The sequence below is a fragment of the Nuphar pumila genome, chromosome 12, assembly GCF_984573655.1.
Source record: "Nuphar pumila chromosome 12, dmNupPumi1.hap1.1, whole genome shotgun sequence".
NCBI lineage: Eukaryota > Viridiplantae > Streptophyta > Magnoliopsida > Nymphaeales > Nymphaeaceae > Nuphar > Nuphar pumila.
The window spans coordinates 5,787,791-5,813,475 of record NC_143260.1 but is presented as its reverse complement, the minus strand read 5'-3'; the positions used below and the strand labels follow the sequence as shown (position 1 = coordinate 5,813,475).

General features: G+C 40.5%; 1 protein-coding gene across 1 annotated transcript in view; it reads left to right on the top strand.

Annotated features, from left to right (window-relative positions):
* Positions 1–25,248, top strand: part of LOC149819778 (uncharacterized) — a 33,554-nt gene extending 8,306 nt beyond the window's left edge. Inside the window, exons 2-3 of the mRNA XM_089983755.1 lie at positions 23,722–23,839; positions 24,637–25,248. Of these exons, the coding sequence (XP_089839881.1) occupies positions 23,722–23,839; positions 24,637–24,840 (322 nt within the window). The 3' untranslated portion in view covers positions 24,841–25,248. The remainder of the gene's footprint in view (positions 1–23,721; positions 23,840–24,636) is intronic.
* The last annotated feature ends 437 nt before the right edge of the window (positions 25,249–25,685 follow it).

Sequence of the window (25,685 nt, the reverse complement as noted above, 5' to 3'; positions counted from 1 at the left end):
GACAATACACATACAAGCATGAATACTTTATAAAAGAAGTGTACGAAGACACTCTCACAACACTTGGACAAAATACGCAAAAAGCATAATAATAGCAAACATGCAATAATGCATGTATTTTATAAAAGGAGCAAATGCTTGAGACTCTCAAGCTTTCACAAAGATGGTAATATTTAAAAAATCTCATAAAAAACCAATATTAAAAAGAAGCTTATAACAATCATGAAATCTTGTTGTGGAGAAAATCCCAAAGAGAATACTAGGATTGCGTTATGGCATAAATCTATAAACAAAAATTCATAATATTATATGACTTAAAAGATTATAACCAATGGCATGAATATGTTTTAAATAAACACAACATGAAATATTTAAAACATATGTAATAAGTATGCAACATTAATGAAGACCATAAATCTTATAATAAAACATATTTTTGAAATTGAATTGAAGAATGAAAAGAGAATAACCATATTTTATGAGATCATTTTTAAAACTTAATTCAACCGATATTATAAAAATGCCTTCTTAATCAAACATTGCTCGTATGAAAAAAACTCATTAGGTAGGAAAATAAAACATCATTTTTCAAAGACACATGTTATTATGAAAAAACCTCATATAGGACATCTTAGAGGGTAAACACATACCTTTAATATGAAATAATTATGATGAGAGTATGTGAGCAATGCTACATCTCTCACAAACATTTTACTTCTAACATAACTTTCTTTAAAAAACTTATTTTTCAAGAAAAGACATACGAAAGAGAATAATATAAAAAGTTCAATGGAATTGTTAAGAATCCAAACTCATAATGACATGGAGAACACATATGCAAAAAATATCTAATTCTTTATAATGCTCAATATTTAAAGAAATATAATGCATACCAAATATTTTAAGAAGCAAAAGAGAGAAACACATATGCAAAAACATATCTAATTCTTCATAATGCATAATACTTAAATAAATATAATGCATACCAAATAATTTTAAGAAGCAAAAGAGAGAAACGAGAACTTCACCATTCTTCTTTAAAATTTCTTGAATAGCACGCTTCCCAATGTAACAAAGAGCAACTCGATCCCAACCTTGCTCTGATACCATGTAAGGAAACGACTTTGAATATATTAGGTTCAATAATGAACCAATACACATGCACATAAAGTGCGAATATACCCACTAAAGGGGAAAACACAAGCACATAATGTGCTAACACATAAACCCACAAAGAGGCAAAAATGCCTATAAGGCATAAGTTGATATCATTGAAGAGAGGAAGGGTGTAAACATCCATTACATGGAGCAAAAGCTCCTCCAAAGGTGTGAATTAATTACAAGGAGGAGACCCCTATTTATAACAAGAGAGGAGCCACATAGGGGGCTCCCAAAGGAGTCGTTGGGAGCCCCCAACGGTCACAAAATGTGACCGTTGGGGGCTCCCCAACGACTCTTTGGGGAGCCTCCCTAGGTGGCGCAAACCACAAAAATGGAAAAAATAAAAAAAGAAAAATAAAAATAAAATTACAAACATATTCCAAATGGAATGTGCGTAAAAAAGGGGAAATGACTAAACTACCCCTATGCATAATAATAGAGAAATATATATTTTATATATATAATTAGGAAGATACATATGCATATATACCATATATGTATATGTATCATCCTTTATATATATAAAATATATATAAGATTACAAAGATTGAATGATACATTTTAACAGTAAACGGTTCGGATTCGGATCGGATGTGGCCACTACCATAATTGTCTAATCCAATGTTGTCTAAATGGATTCGGATTTGATTTCGGAGAGTGAAAAGTTCATATCAGATCTGCTTTTTTGCATGTATGTAAAAGAATTCAGATATCCGTCAAGTTCAGATATTTGTTGGATTCGTTATCAAAAAATCGAAACCATATCCGCATCCAATTATAATTGGATATAGTTTTGGCTTACCAAATGCAGCTAAATGGGATCAAGTTTTGGTCGGATATAACTTGATTCATTGGCATCTCTAAAGTTATAATGGTCGATGAGCCAAACTCATATACTATGGCAAGGTTGATATTTGAAAAATCCCAAAGTACATTTAGAACATCATATTGATGATTATCATATAACCTGATGGTAGAAGATATTCCCAAATTGTAAGATGTGTTGTTCATAGTCAGGAAAAGCTGGAAACTTTTCAAATTTGTAATGCAAAATGACATTTTTGATGCAGTGAGGAGTTAAATAAAAGGAAAGGAGATCTGAAGGCCTAGTATTATGAGGTCTGCTACCTAGCATATATGCTTACAGTTAAGTAGTTGCCTTTTGTTAATGGCGGCACTTGTTTTAAACAAAAAATATTGAAGGGGAATAAATGATTGAGGTAATGCTTGTAGAAGTGTTTGTGAAGTATGAAATGGGAACCACATCTACCATTGAGCTTTAGGTAAGGCGATAATGATAAATGGAGAAGATGATATTATGAAATATGTATCTGTTTTCTGATGAAAAAAAGAGTCCATTGAATCTTTCATCAAATTAAAGCAGAGAAGTATATGTTGCGTCAGAACATTAACAATTAGATATGCAACACATGTTGATAGTGGTGTTTCGACTACTGCTTGTGTTGTTATGGTTGTGGTTCTGGTTTATGCCCCCACTTCTGACTATATTGTGACGATGAAGATGGTTTGCCTGTTAAGATTTGAAAAGGTGGTGAAGCAATTGGCCTCTAGTGATGATGGCAAGCTAGCACTGGTGCAAATTAAGTTTCCTTGAAGGGATTCCAAGTTGATTGAGCTCAATGAATAATGTATATTTGATTTGAGTTTAACTACATAAGTCCAATTCCCACTACTTTCCATAATGAAGGAGTTCCTGGAGTGAAAGCCCCTAGAAGGAATAGTGAAATATCATAGTGTACATTATATTCATTCAATGTTTCCTTTTTCGGAGGCCAAGTTATCACATTGATATTCTTGATGCATTCCATTTTGAGGAAAAGCCAGCTCTGTGATTTTTGTGTGCTAAGAAATTCCTGAGAACAGAAGTTGTGATTATGGTTTCAGATTTGAAGGTGGTTCTATAAAGCAGGGTCTCTAGAATTTGATCTGTTCATGTGACTATGGTCCTTGGGCCTGATGGTTGTTTTGGGTTTGAAGGGTTGTTCAGGGTTCTCTTGTGAATTAGTTATGTTATTTTGAACATGGTAACAGAATCACCTATTTATTTTGATAAATAGGGTTTTGGTGAACCTGTAAATTTCCTAAAAAAGCACCTAAAAACTAGGTATCGTGATATATCACGATACTTTGTGATTGAATATCATGATATTTGACATTTTATTCCTTTTCTTTAGTTTCATCGTTCAAAGGATATGGATGAAGCAATAGGCAGATTTTTTAGGAATTCAGTTGGGGAAATCCAGGATTACTTGGCATTTTCTACCTCATTTTTTTACAGAAAGTTTCTTTTTTTGCCATTTCCCTTTGTTATCTTGCTTTTTACATGTTCTTTCTTACTTTTACCGTTCAATTTGTCGGCTGGTCGTGCTTGATTGCTTGGAGAATCTCACATTTTCAACCTTTTTCATCTATATTCTATAAGTTTCCACAATATATTGAAATTAGCAACTTTTTATTTTTCTTTGGTAGTTTTGCAATATTACATAACTACAGATTTTCTTTGTGCTTCATGAAAAAATTCATGCTATTTCAAGCTTGCTTGTTTTTCCTATTAATGCATTTGCTTAAGCCATCTCTTAGGGGAAAAAAGTAATGTAAATTCCATGCATAATTTCTTAAATAGAAACGATAAATTCCATGCATAATACTTTTGATTTTGAAGGTATTATCTTTTATCATGCAGTTATAAACTTACACAATTTCAGAGCATATTGATGTTGGGGTGATGTGGCTTTGTCTTGCCACATAAGACATGGGACCACTTAGAGTCCCTCTCCTATATTACTAAGGAAACCCCAAATAGAGTCCTCCTATGTTACCAAGGAAACCTCATTGAGGGTTTTTGGAAACTTAGTGTGAGACCTCTATATAAAGAGGTATAAAGGGTGGTTTCAAGGAGGTGAATTTCAAGAGAGGTTCTTTGAGGGTTCTTGTTCACAAGGGTGAAGGGTTGCTTGTTCAGATTGCAACAAGGGAGGGGAAATGAAATGATGTAGATTTTGGTTCACAAGGGTGAAGGGTTGCTCGAGGTAATCCATATTGGTTGCATATTAGTGTATTTCTTCTTGTTTTTTAGAGCCTTGCAACATCGCATACTTACCGGTTTCAATAAAGATTTCTCTTGTACTCTCCCCATGGACGTATGCGGTTTTTTTGAATCACGTAAATTCAGTGTCTTGTGTGCTTGATTATTTGTTCTTTCAGTGCATTGTGTGTTTGCACGCTTCCTGCACCCTGAAACCGGTATCAGAGCAAGACCTGATCTTAGGGATTGTTCACGATGGGTATGAAAGGATCAGAAAAGTTTAATGAGTAGATGAACTTTGGGTTATGACAACGTAGAGTGAAAGATCTTTTGACCCAATAAGGGCTGGTTAAAGCCCTCTATGGGAAAAGTAAAAAACCTAAGGATGTATGATGATGATTGGGATGACATATGTGAAAGAGCGGTTAGTGCTATTCGGCTTAATCTTGCGGATAATGTCATGAATATAGACTCTGCCCTAGACCTATGGTTGAAATTAGAGAGCTTATACATGACAAAATCGTTGACTGATAAGCTTTATTTGAAAAAGCAAATATATGCTCTTCAGATGGTGGAAGGCTCGAATTTGCAAGATCACTTGAATGTCTTCAATAGGATTTTGACTCAGTTGTTGAGTCTCGAAGTAAATATTGACGAAGAAGATCAAGCTTTGTTACTTTTGACCTCTCTTCCTCCATCTTACTATCACCTTGTGACCACTCTTTTATTCGGGAAGGAGACTTGAGTTGGATGAGGCTATTGCGGCTCTTTTTGAATGAGATAAGGAAAATGCCCAGCATCGACTGACCTCAAGGAGAAGGGCTTCAAGAAAGAGGTAGATCGAAGTCACAAGGTCCTGAAAACAGGAACCGATCAAAGTCGAGAGGAAAGAGCACTCTTGTTATTACTGCAAGAAAGAGAGACACTTGAAGAGGGACTGCAAGCGCAAAGAGGACATCGAGAAGAAAGAGAAAAATGACAAGAGCTCATAACAGGCAAGTGTGGTAGCCGACATAAATGAAGGTGATGGTGCAGATTTTTTGTCAGTTTCTGTAGGTATAAATTAATTCTCATATCACTGGATTTTGGATGCTCATACCATATGTGCTTGCATAGGAATTGGTTCGATATCTATCAAGATTACGATTGTCGTTCTGTTCTTATGAGTAATGATGCTGTGTGTAAGATCACATGAATATGAACAGTAAAAATCAAAATGTTTGATGGGGTGATAAAAACCTTGATTGATGTAAAATATGTGCCTGAACTTAAGAAAAGTTTAATATATTTGGGTGTTTTAGATGTAAGTAGTTGCAGGTTTACAACAATAGATGGAATTCTTAAGGTAACTAAAGGAGCTTTGCTAGTCATGAAAGGCCAGTTGACAAGGAACTTATACAGGTTGATAGGGAACACAATTTCAGGTGGTGCAACTGTGACCATCAATGAAGGCGCTAGTGCAAATTAGATCACTCTTTGGAATATGCGGCTAGGGCATATGAGTGAAAGAGGTATAATGGAACTTCATAAAAGAAACTTGTTAAATGGTGTTAAGTCATGTAAACTAGATTTATGCAAATATTGTGTATTGGGAAGTTGTCAATAAATTAGGGATATATAGGTGATACGTGTTATCGGTAATAAAATGATAAATTGCCGATATATTGATTTGTGACCATGGTTTTGAAGATGCTGTCTCTTGTCAGCTCCATGGGAGGTTCAGAAAGAGAGAAATAACCATATTTTTGTGGAGATTTTGAGGTACCTGCAATTACGTAGTGTCCACCATAAGATTTACATTTGGGACAACATTAAATGACTTGGTTTGACAATTGATTGGGACTTGCTGTGTTGGAACATGATTTTTCACACATTTAGATTACTTCCTTTTTCATATTTTCTTGTATCCTTTTCATTTTTAATGGACAACCCTTTGTCATCCCCCTTTCTTTATTCTATTTGATAACAAGTTCTATAAGTTCCTTGCCATTTGAAAATATGACCCTATTTGCTTTCATCCTTTACAAAGCTGATGTAGATTTTGTACAAAATCAATGGTTTCTCAGTGTTCTTCCCCTTTTCCTCTTTATTTTCCTAGAAAGAGTAGCAAAGAGAAAACTATTTCTGTTAAGAAATTGAAAGGACTGAAAACCTTCCCAGAATTTTTGTTGCGCAAAGACAAAGAGCCTTCTTAAAATTTTTGCTGGGGAATCAATTTTTTGATGAAAACGCTTAGCACTTCCCATGAAATTTGTGTTGCATTTCTCTGTCTCCTAAGGGTTTTAACTTTATTTTGTAGATTTCTCATTAGGTGAGGATTGTTTACTAATACAAGAATGGAGCATTTGACCCTTCCAGAGAGTGTGGTTTGATATGGACTGTTTCCAAAGAATTCCGATCTATGGTAGCCTTGGGGATATATATAAAGATGCAACCAATATAATCAGGCTCGGGTTTCTAAAAATCAAAGTTTGTTATGCATGTTTTTTATTTATGGTGGGCAAAGGGTTGCTCATTGATGATATTCTTAAGGGTTTGGACATCCTATACCTAGTTGAAGGGGCTACCGTGATGACTTATTCAATCAGTTGAGCAATGCCGGGGTCTTTCTCAAGCTAGACTTGTTTTCTGGACGCTGATACTAAAATTGTGATGTTTCAAGCATCAAAAGTTGGTCATTGGTGGAGACTGGAGAGTGTTTTACTTGCAGAAGAACAGCATCCAGTGTGAAAAATCCTTGCAGAAGAACAGTATCCAGGAGGGTTGGAACCTTGCTGGCTATCATAGTATCACTTATATGAAATTGATTCTTTTGACAGACAATAGAGAAATCATTAAAGAAGCAAACAATAGAGAAGTTTCTCACTTTTTTCAACTGATCAGTTGGAAAACTATTGCTCATGTTGATAAAGGAGGTTGTGAATCTTTGAGCTTCTTGTATTCACTTTTGTGGAAGTTGTTCCTGACATCCATAGAAAAACCCTTGTATAGTATTTTCGAATTGCATATTCATTCTTGAAGTACCCAAACTCATTAAGTTCCAAACCACCATTTTCGATGTTGCATGTGGCTGGTTAAGGACACAAGAAGATCGGAAATCTGACCCGAATACAATGCAACATGTTATCAGATCCATCTCCTCCTAGCCAAATCGGGGTCATATGCCTTGCTAGATCAGGATCTGGAGCCAAACATCTTATTCAAACTAGATCCAAGTCAGTGTATATCTATTTAGCATTGAGAACGGATCCATTTTAGCATATACACAGTCATCAAGTTCAAATATGATCTGTATCTGGATCTGGGCTTTTTTAGCACAATTAATTTTTTTTCCTTTTCAAGTTTTGGAACCCAAAAACTTAGGTTTCAGGTATTGGGTCATTCAAACGCCAACAAAACCTGGAACCAGGTTTGAAAGCAAAACCAGGTTTCTAGAAAACCTGGTTTTTGTCTCCTGTCATCCAAACACAACCTTAGTTTTGCTCAAAACCAGGTTTATAGTTATGGTGTGTTTGAAATGCTTAGATCTTAAACGGAATGCAAGGTCTATGTACTCAAACCTACCCCACCATCCACAAAACAATCGAGCCACAGATTTATGAATTTCCATTAAAATGAATCTTAGATCTTCATTTCAGGGTGGATCTAAGAGGCACCAGTCAACCTTGTTTGTCTAAATTGCAAAATACAATGCCAAGTTTATCGTGACCTTGATATAATACCAAGTCTATTGTGACCTGGACCTGTTGATGCAACTCAGAGGGCAAGTTATGACAAGTTGTGGGTTAACCGAGTTAGACAATTAACCCAGAAAACCCTGTCTTATATGCGCATCACCAAAATACAGATAATAAAAAAGGGATGGATCCTGTTCTCTGTGTGCCAATTCAAGGCTGGTTGGTGTCTGTCCATATTTTAGTAACATAGGCCAGAACATCTATTTGGATGATACAAATAGATAATAAAAAGTAATGGATCCTGTTCTCTGTGTGCCACTTCAAGGCTGGTTGGTGTCATTCTTTTCAGCCACGTGAACCACCACACAGAATTAATGGTGATGGGCTTTTGCAACTTTGTTATGTGCAAGGTGCTTATTCATTTACCATTTGCCTGTAAATCCTTCCATCCGATTTATTCTGTTTTATGGGTTCAGTATGCATTGTGGGCATGTTCACTATTGTGCCTTAATTCTGTTCCTGAAACCACCTATGGCAATAGTCTGCTAGAATTGCTTGTGCATCCTGTCCATTCTATAAAATTTTGGAGGATATTGTGTGTTTAACGATTTCTACACAGGAATGCTTGTTCAGAATCTGCTTTAATGGCTCTCATCAATTATAGATGACATTCTGATAATATATCTCCATTGTATCAAATTCCTATGTTATTTTGCATTCAAATTTTAAAAACAATCTGATAATATGCACTTTTGATTTAGTGCTGAGGAGCCAGCAAATCATCTCCAACAATGCACCAGTTGTTACATGTCTACCTCCACTACAACAAAAGCTTTCAGTTTCAGTTCCGACGTTATTTGAGTGTGTTTTAGAAGCAATGTGTGGATTCAACCTTTGATTGCTTTGATGGTTTTCCCTTATTGTGAAAAGATTGATTTCTTTTTATTGCTGGTTTCAGAAAAACTTCTCAATCTTGAAGTGGATGTTGACCTAATCTAAGGGTTCCATGTTGGGACCATTAATTGATTTTCCTGGAGAAATGTATCCTAATCATTTAATTGTCTAGCATTTAATGATGTTATTGTTAAAATATATGTGTATATATATATGTTTTTGTCTAGATTGCCCATCAGGGGTATTTTTGTCTTTTCACATAGTTGTTTCTAGAAATAACTATTTTACTAGGTTAGATTTGTAGTTTTATTTAAATGTAATTTTTGCTTTTTATTTTTTGAATTACATTGGGAGCCCCACCACAGAGTCGTTGGGGCCCCAATGGTCATAAATATGACCGTTGGGAGCTCCCAACGACTCTATATGGGAACTCCCAATGGTCTTTCACTTCCTTATTGTTGTGTATAAATAGGGGATGTCTCCTCTTGTTATTTTTAAGCTTCTCAAGCTCTTTTCAATAAAGACTTTATATTCTTTACTTGTTTATGTTGCCTTTTTAAGGCTTTTGTATTGTCCTATCGTGGACTTTTTTATTGTATTCTTCTTATGCCATTTTGCTTGTCCATTGTTGGACTTTGTTGTAGCTTTTGCATCTTTGGGTTATATCTCCGCATACTTCATTACATGGTATCAGAGCAAGGTTGTGCTCTTGATTTTGTTGAAGGTAGCTATTTGATAGATTGTGATTAGAAAATCTCTTCCATATTTCTTGCTCATCTTTTCTCTAAGTCACTATGGAGAATGAGCATAAGATTGATTTTTTCTTAAAGTTAAATGGCACCAACTATATGATGTGGGCATTCGTCATGGAGAATAACCTCAAAGGCAAAAAGCTTTGGGGATACGTGATGAGCTCCATTCCGGAACCACAACTCAAACTTACCAAAATGGAAGGAGGACAAGAAAAGGCTCTAGAGGGAAATGCTCGCACCAAAGCTATTGAAGATCATCAATCCAAGATAGAGGGTTGGGAAAGTAAACATGCAAAAATCCTTGCATGGTTTATGAATAACGTGGAGCTCATGATATGTGCCAACATAGCCAAATTTTGCAAGTCAAACACAACATGATTTTTCATGAAAGGTATGTATGTATACACAAAAACACCTTGCAAGACAATTTTTTCTTCAAGAAAAAATACATACCATTAAGAAAGGGAACGTGAGTGTCCGTGATTATTTTAGCACCCTTAGTCTCTTACGGGATTAATTATCTCTTCTTGAACCCAAATGGATTGCTATTGAAGATGTTGGACTTAGAAGAGAGTAAATGAAAAAAGAACACTTTTTCCAATTTTTACATGGCCTTAGGCTCGAATATGAACAAGTTAAATCTTCCCTCCTTCATAGATCTAAGTCTCTTCTCTTAGAGGATGTCGATGCCGAAATATGCCAAGAGGAAACTCGTCTTGGCATGATAACAGGAATAGAGTATTAGCCATATCCAAGCTCAACAATTACGTTAAAACTTATAAGCCTCCATAGAGATGGCAGTGGACCGGGGGACAACGGGGCCCCACCCCACCCCGCCTCGCCCCGTTTGGATCGGGGATGAAGGGCATGAAACTGGGATGAAGGTTAAAATCTATCCCCGTGCGGGGATGGACTTACGCTTTCCCCCGCCCTGTCCCCGTCTCAATCACCGCCTTTCCCCACCCGCCTCGTCCCCAATCCTTTTAAGTTATGACTATAGACCGAGGGGAAACGGGACCCATCCCCGCCTCACCCCCCGTTTGGACCGGGGATGGAGGACATGAAACGAGGATGGAGGCGGGGATAAAGGTTCGGATTTTGAAATGGGGCTCGGGTCGAGATCTTGTCCTCCGCCCTCACCTCGGTCCACTGCCATCCCTAAGCCTCTACACTTTGGGAGGCAAAATGAATATAATGGAGTCTATAGGAAAGCCATTTGCCATCATTGCCATGAACTAGATCATATACGGACTAATTGTCCCAAGTTATATGATACCCCAAAGAATAAAGTTGCTTCTGTCGAAGAAACTACACCAAGGAAGGAAGAACCAATCAAATGAAATGACTATTTTTTGCTTGCTCAATTATCGGCGATACTTTAAATTCTACTAAAATCCACAATCCACATCGGGTCCCTTAATTGCCTCATCTTCACCTGCAGGTATGTTTTCTTGGATCCTTGATTCGGGGGTCTCTTTTCATATGACACCTCTTGAGAATAGTTTATCTGACTTATGCACTAATTCAAAAACCTTTTCTGTTTCAACTGTCGATGAAACATCTTTACAAATTAAAAGTGTTGGAACTTTAAATTCTTCTAAAAACTTTTTTGTGCCAAATGTAAGAGTTGTTCCACAACTAAATTTAAATCTTCTTTCCGTTTTACAAATTTTCGATCATGGATGTGAAATCTCTTTTTCATCTAAGGGTTTCTCTGTGCAAAATCTTCAGTCCGGCAAGCTGATTGGGCAAGGCCATAGGAAGGGAGATCTCTACTACATGAACTATTTAAATCTTCCTACTAAATCTTTTTGTAATTATGTCCAAGATAAAAATATTGAAACTTGGCATAAATGACTTGGACATCCAAGTCTCTTTAAGATGTACCTTTTTTTCTTTGGAAAAATTTTGTAATGTGAAAAATTTTGCCAGAAGGATTGTATATTTGGAAAAATGAAATCCACTCCCTTTCCAAATAGAACATTCGTTTCTAAGAGACCTTTTGAATTAGTGCATTCAAATGTGTGGGGACCTTCTCCCGTCGTATCAAAAGAAGATATTCATACTATGTAACCTTTATTGATGATTTCACTAGATATGTGATGCAGCCGCGTGGAGGAGGAGTCAAGACAATGGCCACCGTGAATCGGTGGCTGAACTCTTTATTTAAACTCAACAAATGTTTCAATGAACAATGAGAAAATGCAATAAGCAATAAAGAATGTAAAGGAAAACAGTAGGCAGAAAGAAAACAAGAATAAACTGAAAGAAGGTAAAGACGGCTGGAGTTTCAATCTTCTCTGCCTTCACGCAACCCTAGGCAGGGCCTTTTAAAGGTTGTTTACTGGACCGGGTCGTGGGTCCAGATTTGGATCCGACCCACGATCCGGGTCAGTCTCTCTTTGTAGCTGGTTCTGGGGCGTGCGAGCTCCACCACGCCTGACGTAGGTGCGCAGGGGTACCTCCCTGCATCGTGGCTCTGTCCCTGCAAGTGAGTCATATGCGCGGGGTCCTTCATCTGGCCTTTGTGGCGGATCGGGTGGCACGATGGACCCAATCGGGTCCTGCCCTGCATCATTCTCCCCTGGTTGGGAAGAAGTCGGCTCTGTCGACTTGTTGTTGCCACAGTAAGCATATAGATCAGCCACGTTGAAAATAGGGGAAATATGCCAATCATCGGGCAGCTCAAGGAGGTAAGCATTCGAACCCAATCGCTGAAGGATCCTAAAAGGGCCATACTTCTTAGGACTTAATTTGCTATAGGTGCCTACAGGAAAACGCTCTGGACGCAGATACACCCAGACAAGTTGACTGACCTCGAAATGGACATCACGACGACCCTGATCTACGAAAGCTTTGTAGGTCTCATAGCTTTCAACAAGTTTGGCCCGGACTTCTCTGTGAACGTCACGCATATATTCAGCGGCATCAAAGGCATCCGGAGCTGGAGCTGAGAGATCTGACACAGGGGCTAGGTCAACAACATGGGTGGGAGACCGACCATACACTACTTGGAACGGAGATTTACCAGTAGAACAGTTAATGGAGTTGTTATAGGCGAACTCGGCTTGGGGCAATACGAGATCCCAAGTTTTGACATTTTCGCCCACGAGGCTCCGTAACAAATTTCCTAAGGTGCGGTTCACAACTTTGGTTTGGCCATCAGTCTGGGGGTGATACGCACTACTGAACTGAAGCTTAGTTTTCAACAGGGCCCATAACGATTTCCAAAAGTGGCTCATAAAATGCGTGTCGCGATCGGAAGTGATTGTGTGAGGTAGACCGTGGAAACGGGCAACATCCTTGAAATAATATGAGGCGACTAAAGAGGCATCGGTGGTGCGCTTGCACGGAACAAAGATAGCCATTTTGGAGAACCGGTCAACAACTACTAAAATTGAATCAAAACGACGTGGTGTGCGGGGAAGGCCCACGATAAAATCCATGGATACATGCTCCCACGGCCGTTCATGAATGGGTAACGGGGTGTACAAACCACTATTCTGACGATGACCCTTGGACACTTGACACACATGACAGCCTTGAATAAACTTGACAACATCTTTGCGCATTTTGGGCCAAAAGTATCGTTCATCTAAGAGAGCGAATGTCTTATCATGCCCGAAATGCCCTGCTAACCCTCCTTCATGTAATTCAGAAATCAACTGAAGTCTAAGGGAGAAATTGGGCACACATAATTGGTTACCACGGAAGAGGTAACCATTATGAATACAAAAACGGGGGTCGAGGTTGCGATCTGAAGAAGTGCACCTTTCCCAGACTTTGTGAAAATCAGGGTCCGTAGGGTATAACTCTTTGCATTGCTCAAAACCAATGACCTGCACTGACATAGTCATCAGAAGGTTGTTCTTCCTACTTAGAGCGTCAGCCACCTTGTTCAGGGTACCCGATTGATGTCGAAGCGAAAAGATGTACTCTTGCAAGAAGCTGACCCACTTGGCATGACGAGCACTCAACTTCTTTTGACTGTTCAGATACTTCAATGCCTCATGGTCCGTGTACAAGACAAATTCTTTATAAATGAGATAATGTCTCCAATAACGAAGGGCTTGTACAACGGCATAAAACTCAACATCGTAAGTGGAGTATTGGCACCTGGCCTGAGTCAGCTTCTCGCTAAAGAAAACAACGGGCCTACGATTCTGACTCAAGACGGCGCCAATCCCCACTTTAGAGGCATCACATTCAACCTCAAAGGCAGCACTAAAATCTGGGAGGGCTAAGACAGGAGCACTGATCATTTTGTCCTTGATGATCGTAAAGGCTTTGCTAGCCGCTGCCGTCCAATGAAAACTAGTACCTTTTAGGCACTCCGTGATGGGGGCCATAAGGGTACTAAAATTTCTCACGAAACGTCGGTAAAAAGTGGCTAACCCGTGGAAACTACGGATCTCTTCTATAGTCTTTGGGGGTAGGCCAATCGACAATAACGCGGACTTTTGCAGGGTCGGCCTTGACGCCATCAGATGACACAATAAACCCTAAGAACACGACACTGGACGTCATAAACTCACACTTCTTGGCATTGGCATACAATTTTTCCTTTCTCAAAATATCTAAGACTTGACGCAGGTGACTCAAATGCTCGGACAATAAGGAACTATAGATCAAAATGTCGTCAAAGTAGACAACAACAAACTTCCCAATACACGGACGCAAGACCTGGGTCATCATGTTCATAAAGGTACTTGGGGCATTAGATAACCCAAACGGCATGACTAACCATTCGTACAATCCATCACGCGTCTTGAATGCTGTTTTCCACTCGTCCCCTTCGCGTATACGAATCTGGTTATACCTGCTTTTTAGATCTATTTTAGAGAAAATGGAGGCACCAGATAACATATCAAACATATCGTCCAAACGAGGAATGGGAAAACGGTATTTGACTGTGATGCGATTGATCGCACGACTATCGACACACATGCGCATGGACCCATCTTTCTTAGGAGTAAGTAAGGCGGGAACGACACAAGGACTAACACTCTCGCGGATGAAACCCTTTTGCAGCAATTGCTGAACCTGTCTTAATAACTCAGTATGCTCAGTGGGGTTTATGCGATATGCGGGCAGGTTGGGTAGACTCGACCCTGGCACAAAGTCAATGGCATGCTGAACTACCCTTGCCGAAGGTAATCCATCAGGTAGTTCATCCGGCATAATGTCGCGGAACTCCTCTAGAAGAGGGACAACGTCCGCGGGAATGGACACGGACGAACTCATCGCTGGCTTTGCCACTAGGGCATAACAATAGCCATCTTCCTGACAGTGGTCCAGGAAGAGCCGGTACGAGAGGCCTGCGATTCGGGGAACTCGCTCAGGTTTGTCTACAGTGGGGAAACCAGTCTCCTTGATAGGTAGAAGGACTATTCTATGGCCATTAAAGACAAAGGAGTATGTGTTCTTGCGGCCATCGTGAGTTGTCTGGCGATCGAACTGCCAGGGACGTCCCAAGAGAATATGACACGCGTGCATAGGGGCTACATCACACCACACCTCATCGTGGTAGTGTTCCCCCATGGAAAACCGGACTAGGCATCGCTGAGTGATGGAAACCTCATTTCCTTTCTTGAACCAGGCCATCTTATAGGGTTGGGACAACTTTTCGGTGTTAAGTTTCAAGGTAGACACCACACTCTCAGACACCATGTTCTCACAAGCTCCAGTATCAATGATGACATCACAAGCGTGCCCCTCACAGTTGCACCGGGTCCTAAAAATGTTATTCCTTAGCCATTTCGATGGAGTCGATTCTCGGGGTGTGGTCAACACATGACGGATGGACAACAAACTTTCGACGTTGCCGTCGAACTCTATAACTCCCCTCTCATCCTCAACCTCAACTAATGAATTGTCATCACTATCACTCTCACTTGCGGACTCGACAATTCCTTCAACAAGATGGGTGTTCCTGCTCACGGTCGGATACTTGGATGCAACATGTCCTAACTCTTGACACCTAAAACAACGAAGGGTCGACTCACTAGGTTTGGCTTTGGACCGGGTGTGGAAAGCTGGGCCTGACTGGTCAGGTTTGCTAAGGTCTGTTCTAGGTTTTGAATCACTAGGGGAGCTTGCTCCCCTGGTTGGGAAACTCGGCTTGGGTCGGCTGGTGGGCTCACTACGGGTCGTCCGATATTCCTGCCGCCGCTTCAGCTTGTCCTCGATGTTCATGGCATAACTGCTGGCTTGATCTAATGTCTCCACTGTGACACAACTAAAATCATCAGAGATAACAGGGCGGAGACCCGAAATGTACCTCGTGACCTGCTGACGAGCTGTTTCCTCGATCTGCACACGCAGGGAAAGACGATGGAACTCCGCGGTGTACTCTGCTATAGTTCGGGAACCTTGGCGCAGGGTCAGGTATTCCTTGTAGGCTTGCTCGACGTGATCCGAAGGCACGAACTTTGCCTGCATCAGGCTTTGCATTTCCTCCCACGACTGTATGCGCTCTAATCCCTGCCGCTCCCTTGATCGTTGTAGCTCCACCCACCATGTCTGTGCTAGGCCTCTCAATCGCGTAGAAGCTAGCGAGACACGACAATGTTCAACAACTGTGTGATAATCGAAGAAGAACTGCACTGCATAAGACCAGTCGAAAAACTGCTCCGCGTCGAATCGTCCCGCAAACTCTGGAAGGTCCAGTTTCACGCCATAAGTGGAGGAGTGGTCTGGTACTCGCTGTTGTCGCAGCTCCACCATTCCGGTAGGATGCTCGTTCCAGAAAAGGTCGTCGTCCCATGCTGCCTCATTGTCCGTAGGGCGGTAGTGCTCGCCGGGATGTTGGTGATGTCGAACTCTCCCTATGCGGGGTCGGCGGTCAGGGCGCGCCAGTTCCTACTGACATTGCCTCGGTCTGGTTTGCCCGGGGGCAAGCACCATCTGCGGCCGGTATTGTGGTACTGGAATGACGGGAAGGCCAATGTAAGGGGGAGGGTTCGGGTGAGTTTCTGGTTCCTGGCAGGTAGAATTGGTATAATATGGTTGTGGGTGAGGAGTATGGTGTTGGGCTGGAGGTTGAGTTGGGTTTTGGGTCAGGGTTGGGTAAACAGGTGGGTTTGGGTTTGGGTATGGGTATGGGTGGGTATATGGATGGGTTGACTCACCCGATGGGATGTGGATCGGGCCCATTCCTACACTACTCGTCGGACCCAGATAGGGATGGGTTGGATCGGGGTTCGCGTTGTGGGGATAATAAGCTTGGTTTGAACTCGATCCTCGATCCATAAGATGATGAGTCTGGTTTTGACCCGGCTCAAATCCAAACTGGAGCTCCGTCCGGGTCCGATATGGGTTATGGTTGGCCTGGGGTATATTTTGAGGGTCGGAATTAATGGGTTGGTTCTGGTTCGGGGCTGCCCGCGAACCGAAACCAACTAGGTAGGCTGGGTAGAGGGTGTCTAGACCCAAACCCGCTCTCTGGGACCCAAGGGTTGGTTCCAACGAAACGGGCCTGTGCCCTGCTGGAACAAAAACCGAGTTGGACCCTCTGATGTCAGGTCCCCCCAAATGGGTCTGGCCCGCTCCCGCTCGTAGAGGTACCATTTCGGAGCCTCCCCGTGCGGGATCGGGAGGGAGAGATGGCTCTCCCCTGATTCGGACAGACGAAACTGGGTCTACAACTGGGCCCAGCGTGACGCTGGGGCCCTGCCGACCCAGGTCCAGTTGTTGCGCATCGCGCGTGGTGCCCTGCCACGAGGCCGGACCTGCAGGTGGGCCCAGCGCAAGGCTGTGACCCTGCAGGTTTGGGTCGACCTGTAGCGTAGTCCCAGGTACGCGCGACCATTCGCCGGGACTGGCAGGTGTCCCCTGCACACTGCTAGGTCCCTGCAGGTTCGGCCCTACCTGCGATCCCAACGCAGGGAGGCGCGGTTTAGATGGTGGGGCTGTTACCAAAGGGTTGCTGCTCATCGGGGCTCCCTGGTGTTGCTGCGCGTTATTTAAATCAGGGGCGAGGGCTGTCTCCGGCAGGAACGCGGTGCTTCGACCCTGCTGGTGTTGCGCCGGCTGCAGGGATGCGGTAAAGCTGGGAAGTGGATCTCCTGCTGCGCCCTCGACGAGGCCTGCGCACACTGTTGCAGACGGCTCTTGGGGTTTCTCGAGTGTTGACACGCGATCTTCAAACCCGTCCATCCTCTTTGACAGGCCGGCGATATCCCTACTCATTCGCATCATGTTTTCTTGGATTTTCGTCAGTACATCCATGACACAATAATGGGTCCTCGCTGCCGGCCTCTTCACGTTCCTCGCCTCGCACCGGATCGCTCCCTGCTTCAAGAGCCATCTCGCTGATGAAGATGGGTGCGGCTCTGATACCACTTTGATGCAGCCGCGTGGAGGAGGAGTCAAGACAATGGCCACCGTGAATCGGTGGCTGAACTCTTTATTTAAACTCAACAAATGTTTCAATGAACAATGAGAAAATGCAATAAGCAATAAAGAATGTAAAGGAAAATAGTAGGCAGAAAGAAAACAGGAATAAACTGAAAGAAGGTAAAGACGGCTGGAGTTTCAATCTTCTCTGCCTTCACGCAACCCTAGGCAGGGCCTTTTAAAGGTTGTTTACTGGACCGGGTCGTGGGTCCAGATTTGGATCCGACCCACGATCCGGGTCAGTCTCTCTTTGCAGCTGGTTCTGGGGCCTGCGAGCTCCACCACGCCTGACGTAGGTGCGCAGGCTATGTCACATGGGTGCGGGTGCGGGTGCGACACGGGTGCGGCGCAATTTTAAAAATTTTGGACACGGGGACTCGGCTATGTCTATATAAATTTTGGACTCGGCTCGTGACTCTTCCAAGTTGTCTCAGATCCTGAACTAACTGAGTTAAAATAGTAGTATAACTGGGTTAGAACCAAACTAGGCTGAGTTTATCATTGACTCAGCCGAGTCTTAGCTACCATGGGAATAAAACATCATCAAGGTATTAATTAAAAGCATTAACTAAAAGCATGTTCTGGTAAATGCATTAAATATCTTTTGCTAAAATTCATAACATTAATTAAAAGCATTAAAAGCTTTTAATTTTTCAAAGCTAGATTTGAAAAAGAGAGAGAGAGAGAGAGATCTCGGTGGATGAGAAAGTGTTGCTACTCGTGGATGAGAATTTATTAGCTTTTATAAGAGAGAGAACTTGGTGGATGAAAAGTGTTGGTACTCGTGGATGAGAATTTATTAGCTTTTAAGATTGAGAGAGAGAATTAAATGATAATATTTAAGAATAAATTTTTTTTCTGGGCCTAATGTTTAAGACTCATGCTATATATATATATATTTTTAAAAAATATATAAAAAGATCTTTTTTTTTTGTACTAAAAATGGACATTTTTGGACTCGGTCAACGTTGACTGAGTCCAAAATTAAGACGGACTCGGCCTGGACTCGTTGACCGAGTCCGACTCGGCGTTGACCGAGTCCATGCCGTGTCCGAGGCCGCACCCGTGTCTGCACCCGTGTCGGGGCGTGTCGACTCGGGTGCGGCACCTCCCTAGCCGAGTCCGTGTGACATAGTGCGCAGGGGTACCTCCCTGCGTCGTGGCTCTGTCTCTGCAAGTGAGTCATATGCGCGGGGTCCTTCATCTGGCCTTTGTGGCGGATCGGGTGGCACGATGGACCCAATCGGGTCCTGCCCTGCATCAATATGTATAGAGATACTTTCTTAATTTCAAATCCAATGTCTTCTCCTTTAAAAAATTTCATATGATTGTCAAAAATCAATTTTCAAGCATCTTTATTCTTAGATCTGATTCAGATGGTGAATATTTATCAAATGAATTTCAAAATTATTTAGAATCAAATGGAATGTCACTAAAGGTTATGTCCTAGAACTCTCCAACAAAATAGATTGGCCGAAAGAAAACATAGGAACATCTTAGAAACCACTAGGACATTACTTATTTATAAAGACATTACAAAAAGTTATTGGGCTGATGCTGCTCTAAGGTCAACCTACTTAATAAATAGAATGGTCTCATCATCCTTACAAAATATATCTTCCTATGAAAAATTATTTAAAAGAACACCCGACTTCAATAGGTTGCGGGTCTTTGGTTGTAAGTGCTTTATCCTTTTTCATAAAAGAGATAAATTGTCTCCAAAAGCCATTGAATGTGTATTCTCGGGTTATTGAGAAAACAAAAAAGGATATAGATGTTTTGATTATGAAAACAACAAACTATATGTTTCTAAAGATGTAAACTTTTTAGAAAATGAAAATGGTTTTGAGAAGACCAAAGACAACTCTGAAGTTGAATATATGTTTTTGTTTGATCTTTTGCCACAAGAAGAGTTGAACTCTTGTGATTCCTTGGGTGACGTCCCCCCCCCCCCCTCAAAGATTTTTTTTTTAAAATTCAGTAGCTCAGAATTAAAAAAAAAATCCAAAAAATGGACCAAAATGATCATGGGTGCATTGACCGCACCCACGGTCGGATTGACCGAGCAACACCCGTGTTGGTGCGTATCGACGCGAGTACGTCGACCTTGGAGCCGAGTCCGTGTGACATAGATAATGATATTTTTGATAGACCCATACAAACTTATACCTAACGTGATCAAAGAAATCCTCTAAATGCTTTAGAAAAATATTCTCAAAATTCAACCTTAGAGTAAAACTCTCTTAGGAGATCAAATCGTATTTCAAAACCATCAAATAGATTTGTATCCTATGACACATTAACACCAAAATATAGGTCATGTTTAATTGCATTACATTCATTTCATGAACCATCTCATTATAATGCAACAAAAAATCTTTCACAATGGGTTGAAGCTATGCATTTAGAACTTAGTACTCTTGAAAAAGCTAAAATTTGGGAGATAACTTTATTACCTATAAGAAAAAAATCTATAGGATGGAGATGGGTTTTCAAAGTTAAAACCAAAAGTGATGGGTCTTTAGAACGTTATAAAGCTAGACTAGTGGCCAAGGGATACTCTCAAGAGTATGTAATTGACTACTAAGAAACATTCATCTTGGTTGATAGGATAACTAGTGTTAGGATCTTCATAGCCGTTGTATCTATTAAACAATGGTCCATTTATCAACTAGATGTGAAAAATACATTTTTAAATGGTGAATTAAATGAAGAAGTTTACATGGATCCTCCATCGAGGGTTTGTATTGGAAAAAAAAATCTTAAACTTAAAAAAACCTTATATGGTCTAAAACAAGCTCTAAAAGCTTGGCATGATAAATTTAGTAATGTGATGACTCATCTGGGTTTTCATTCATGTTATAATGACATTGCTCTTTTTTGTTAAAAGTACATGTTCTATGGTTGTTATTCTTGTACTTTATATAGATGATAATGATTGTCATTGAATGCGATAAGCAAGGAATCAATGACATTAAGAATATTTTAAAAGAAAATTTTGACATGTTTGATTTAGGTTTCTTAAGATACTTCTTAGGTATTGAAGTTGCGTACTCTCTCAGATGGTACAATTTTTCTCAAATGAAAATTGTTGCTGACATTTGTACTAAGTCTGGCATTTCAAACGCTAAGAAGATAGAAACCCCATAAGTCATTAATGTCAAATTGAGGCTCAAAGATAGGACTCTACTTGAAGATCCTACCCCTTACTGCCAACTTGTTGGGTCACTCACATACTTATCCATCACTCGGCCAGACGTAGCTTATGCAGTTCATTTCGTCAGTCAGTTTTAACATGCTCTTACCACTGTGCACACAAGTGTTGTTTTAATAATTATCAGATATATCAAGAATACTATAACAAAAGGGGTTTTTCTTTCCTCATCCTTTTCATTTGATTTATATGCCTATACTGATGCTGATTGGGGTGAAAATCCCAATGATAGTTTCAACTACATGGTTTTGTGTGTTTTTGGTGATTCTATGATTTCATGGAGGAGATGCAAGACAAGGACAAAATGTCTCTATCCTCAACTGAAATCGAATATCGTGCAATGGCCACTACAACCATGAAGCCTATGTCACATGGGTGCGGGCGTGGGTGCGGGGATTCGGCACTTCCAAAAAAACTGGGTGCGGGGGTGCGGCAGGGGAAAAAATGTAATATATATATATATTTTACATGTATAGTGTATATGTATGAATGTATGATAGCTGTTAAGGTCCATGACCTTTATGCCCAACTTACTTTTTACCATTTTTTTTATCTTATATGGTTGTCCCCAAAGATGAAAGTGATGAGTTGTGGAGCCTGATTCATTGTTTTTGCCCTTGCAGGAAGGGGGGTCCGGAGGCTCCCCCTGGCGGGGGGGTTATAGGGGGGCAGCGCCCCCCCCCCCCCAAAGAATTTTTTTAAATTCCGAAGCCCATTTCATAGGGCATTTTTTTTAAAAAATCCAAAAAAAAAATGGACAAAAATGATCCTGGGTGCGGTCAACGCACCCAGGGTCGGGTTGACCGCACCCAGTGCCGCACCTGGACCCGCGTCGACGCGGGTGCGACACCTTGCTAGCCGAATCCCTCTGACATAGCATGAAGCTTATGTGGCTTTGAAGTCTTTTCAGTGATACGGGCATAGTCATCTTTACACCTTCGAAGATGTGCTGCGACAATAACAGTGCAATTTACATTGCAAGCAACCACACCTTTCGTGAGTGTACTAAACATATTGAGATCGACTGTCACTATGTACGTGATGAATATCTAAGAGAAACTATTACTTTTCTGTATGTCACATCAGAGTACTCGTTGACGGATTTCTTCACCAAAGCTCTTCCAACTCCTCGCTTTTTTTTTCTTTTTAACAAACTTTCTGTTATTTTCCCCTAAAGTTTGAGGGGGTGGTGCTAATATATATATATATATATATATATGTTTTTGTCTAGATTGCCCGATAGGGATATTTTTGTCTTTTCACATAGTTGTTTCTAAAAACAACTATTTTACTAGGTTAGATTTTTAGTTTTATTTAAATGTAATTTTTGCTTTTTGTGTTTTCTTTTTTGAATTACATTGGAGGCCCCACCATAGAGTCATTGGGGCCCCAACGGTCATAAATATGACCGTTGGGAGCTCCCAACGACTCTATGTGGGAACTCGCAATGGCCTTTCACTTCCTTATTGTTGTGTATAAATAGGGGATGTCTCCCCTTGTTATTTCTAAGCTTCTCAAGCTCTCTTCAATAAAGACTTTATATTCTTTACTTGTTTATGTTGCCTTTTTAAGGCTTTTGTATTGTCCTATCATGGACTTTTTTATTGTATTTTTCTTATGCCATTTTGCTTGTCCATTATTGGACTTTGTTGAAGCTTTTGCATCCTTGGGTTATATCTTCGCATACTTCATTACAGTTATACTGCATTTACAATTCCGGGCATAGTTGGCAAACTCGTGACTCGGGCTCGGATCGGACCCTTACTGGGTCACTGAGTCAGTGGGATGACTCGGTGACTCAGACAAGTCAGGATTCTATATTTTATAGTGTAAGCACATGAAAATAACTAAACTTCAAGCTAATATGTCAATAGCTAAGTTATAAAAACATATAATTATACATGATTATTAACTTTTTTCATTGAACAATATTAGATTCTTCATAACAAGTCACTTTATGTATGAATTATGCATTAAAATAATAAAACACATGATAAAAAATTTATTTAATGGGTTGGATCGGCAGTCCTGAATAGTAACCCAGTTGGGGTCCGATCCGGGTTGACTCGGGCGATTCCCGAGTCGACTCGACGGGTTTGCCAACTGTGATTCAGGGTAATGTGGATTTTGTTCCAAAAGTTAGGGATGTGATCCTGTTTCTAATGATTGGTTTTTTCTGTATTGCATGTATCATGGTGTAGAATTTGAGTCTATGTAAGATTTTCCTGATTTTCTGTCTTTCAGTTTTTCTTTCCCAATTTCTATTGTTATTATTGCCCATTCTGAGACTAAGTGGTGTTTGTATGACCATCGAATGTTTTGTCAAAGCAGTCCGTGCTAGTAATTTTTTCTCCATCTGTTGGTGATTTTTCATCACATTAACCATCTGCTATAGTGGTATGTTTAGAAACATTATTTCAAATACGGGTCTGGCTTAGAGTAGGTTCATCACATTAACCATCTACTATAGTGGTATGTTTGGAAAATTATTTCAAATACGGGTCTGGCTTAGAGTAGGTTTTTTCAAGTCATTCTCGTTTGTGCATCTCTCTGCTGACATTTTCTTTTAACTTTTTTCAGGTGGTTATCAGGAAGTGAGCTGAAAAAGGTTGCTCTTGCTGGCTGTCCCCATATTGATAAAAGAACTGCATTTTCTGCTAAAAGGCTTCGTTCATTCTTCGAGATTCAAGAAGATAGTGTAAGCATCGTCTTTCTTCTTCAATGACATGTTCTTCAGGGCAGGCCCATTGAGTCTGTGTTGTCTTTTTGTCAGAAAGGTGCATCTGAGTTTCAAGTTCTGAAATTACATTTGTCCCAGGATCCAAGAATCCTCAAGTTCATATGGCTGCCAGTCACCAAGTCTCTTTGTCACAGGATGCCTGTGTTCGCATCAATGGGCTCTGTAGGACTTGACCTACGTTTGAATTGCTTGTTCCCGCAGGCTCTTCTGGTCATGCATCTTATTAGCATAGTTGCTGAAAGCCTTTAAAGTAGGAGTCTCAATTCTTAAGAAGTGGGACGAGAAGCTGCCTGGAATCCTTATTATCAAACATGGGAATTCAGATTCTCTCAAGAATCTTGATATTTTTTTTTTACAAGGAGTCCCAATCCCTTACATGAGAATCCCGATTTCTATGTTCATAAATCCTGATGTTTATTGTTCATTTTCACGAATCACTTCCTAAATGATTTCTCATTCTGCTTCTTTCTTCTCTCTTCCTGGTTCTGATTTGTGTACTGCTTTCCGATCCGGATCCCTGTTTTAACACTATAGTTAGTATTAATGTTGTTGACAGATATAAATCACACTGCCTGCTTTGGCAGTTCATAGCTTTGTGCATGTAATAACTAGAGAAGTTTTGGACGTGCTGATTTTGTTGGATCAAGTTTCAGGGTTTTGTCTGTTCAAGTTGTACGAGTCGTTCATAACTTGACCCTCTCTGATGTCACATTCAGTTGTATGAATTGTCCGTTTCTTTTTTCCTTGGTTTTCAGGTTTGTGAAGCCTGCAAGTTGAAAGAGTTGTGCAGTTTCAGGAACCAGGGAGTGCAAACAGAGGAAAACTTGGTGTTATTGAACGTGCTCAGAGTACTGACCATCTATGCCTTGAATTCAGTCCACCCGCAGCTCCCTGTATCAGAAGAGACAAAGGAGTCGGTCTCTAAATTACTGAAGGAGGTTGTCAACCTCAGCAAATAGAACTTTTAAAATAACTATGCAGCTTCCTTGTAGGCCTCCAGGAAACAATTTTTGTTCCATACAGGTGGTAGTGTCTCGAATGACTGCTGCTACCTTTTTTCCCCTTATTTTTACTGAGAGAGAGTGCTTTCTATTTATCACGGGAAGAATGGCACTTGATGGGTGTTGTTGCTTACCATGTATGAGTAGTGCACATATAGGAATGCCCAAGATTGGTGAAAGGGTTATTTTCTACAAAAACTGTAAATTGCAAATGAAAGCATCCAGTTTTGGTCGAGGCATGCGGTGATGACATATCATGTAAACTTTGTTGACTATGATGATGATGATTGTTAACATGTTGCTTAAGGTATGAACAATGCATCTCTTGAAATGCCTAATCTGTTGGAAATTTTAGTTGACTGTCAATTGTTGATCAAGCTGCACACTGATGGTTGATCAGGTAATCCCAAGGCCTCCGAGGGTAATTGAAAATCTGGTGTCAAGTGTTATTATTATTGGTATGAGAGAGAGAGCATAAGCATCTTTCATGGTTTAACATAATATACCATCTTAAGATGGACGGCTTTAATTGGCGATCTTTCTTTTGCAGCCACAAATATCTGCAGTTCTGTGCTTAATCCAGACTGCTATTCCTTTCAATGGTGTGGTCGAGTTTCTTTATTTTCAACAGTCTATTGCAAATGGGTATCATCTACTTCCGAAATAATGTCCGACTTTTATGTTACAGGTGCTTGCACTTGCACCTTTATACCAACAAATGCTCTCTTTGGATGCCCTGGCCACATGAAAATGGCTGAAGATTAATTAATGCATTGGCAAGAAGTCACATTATATCTGGATTC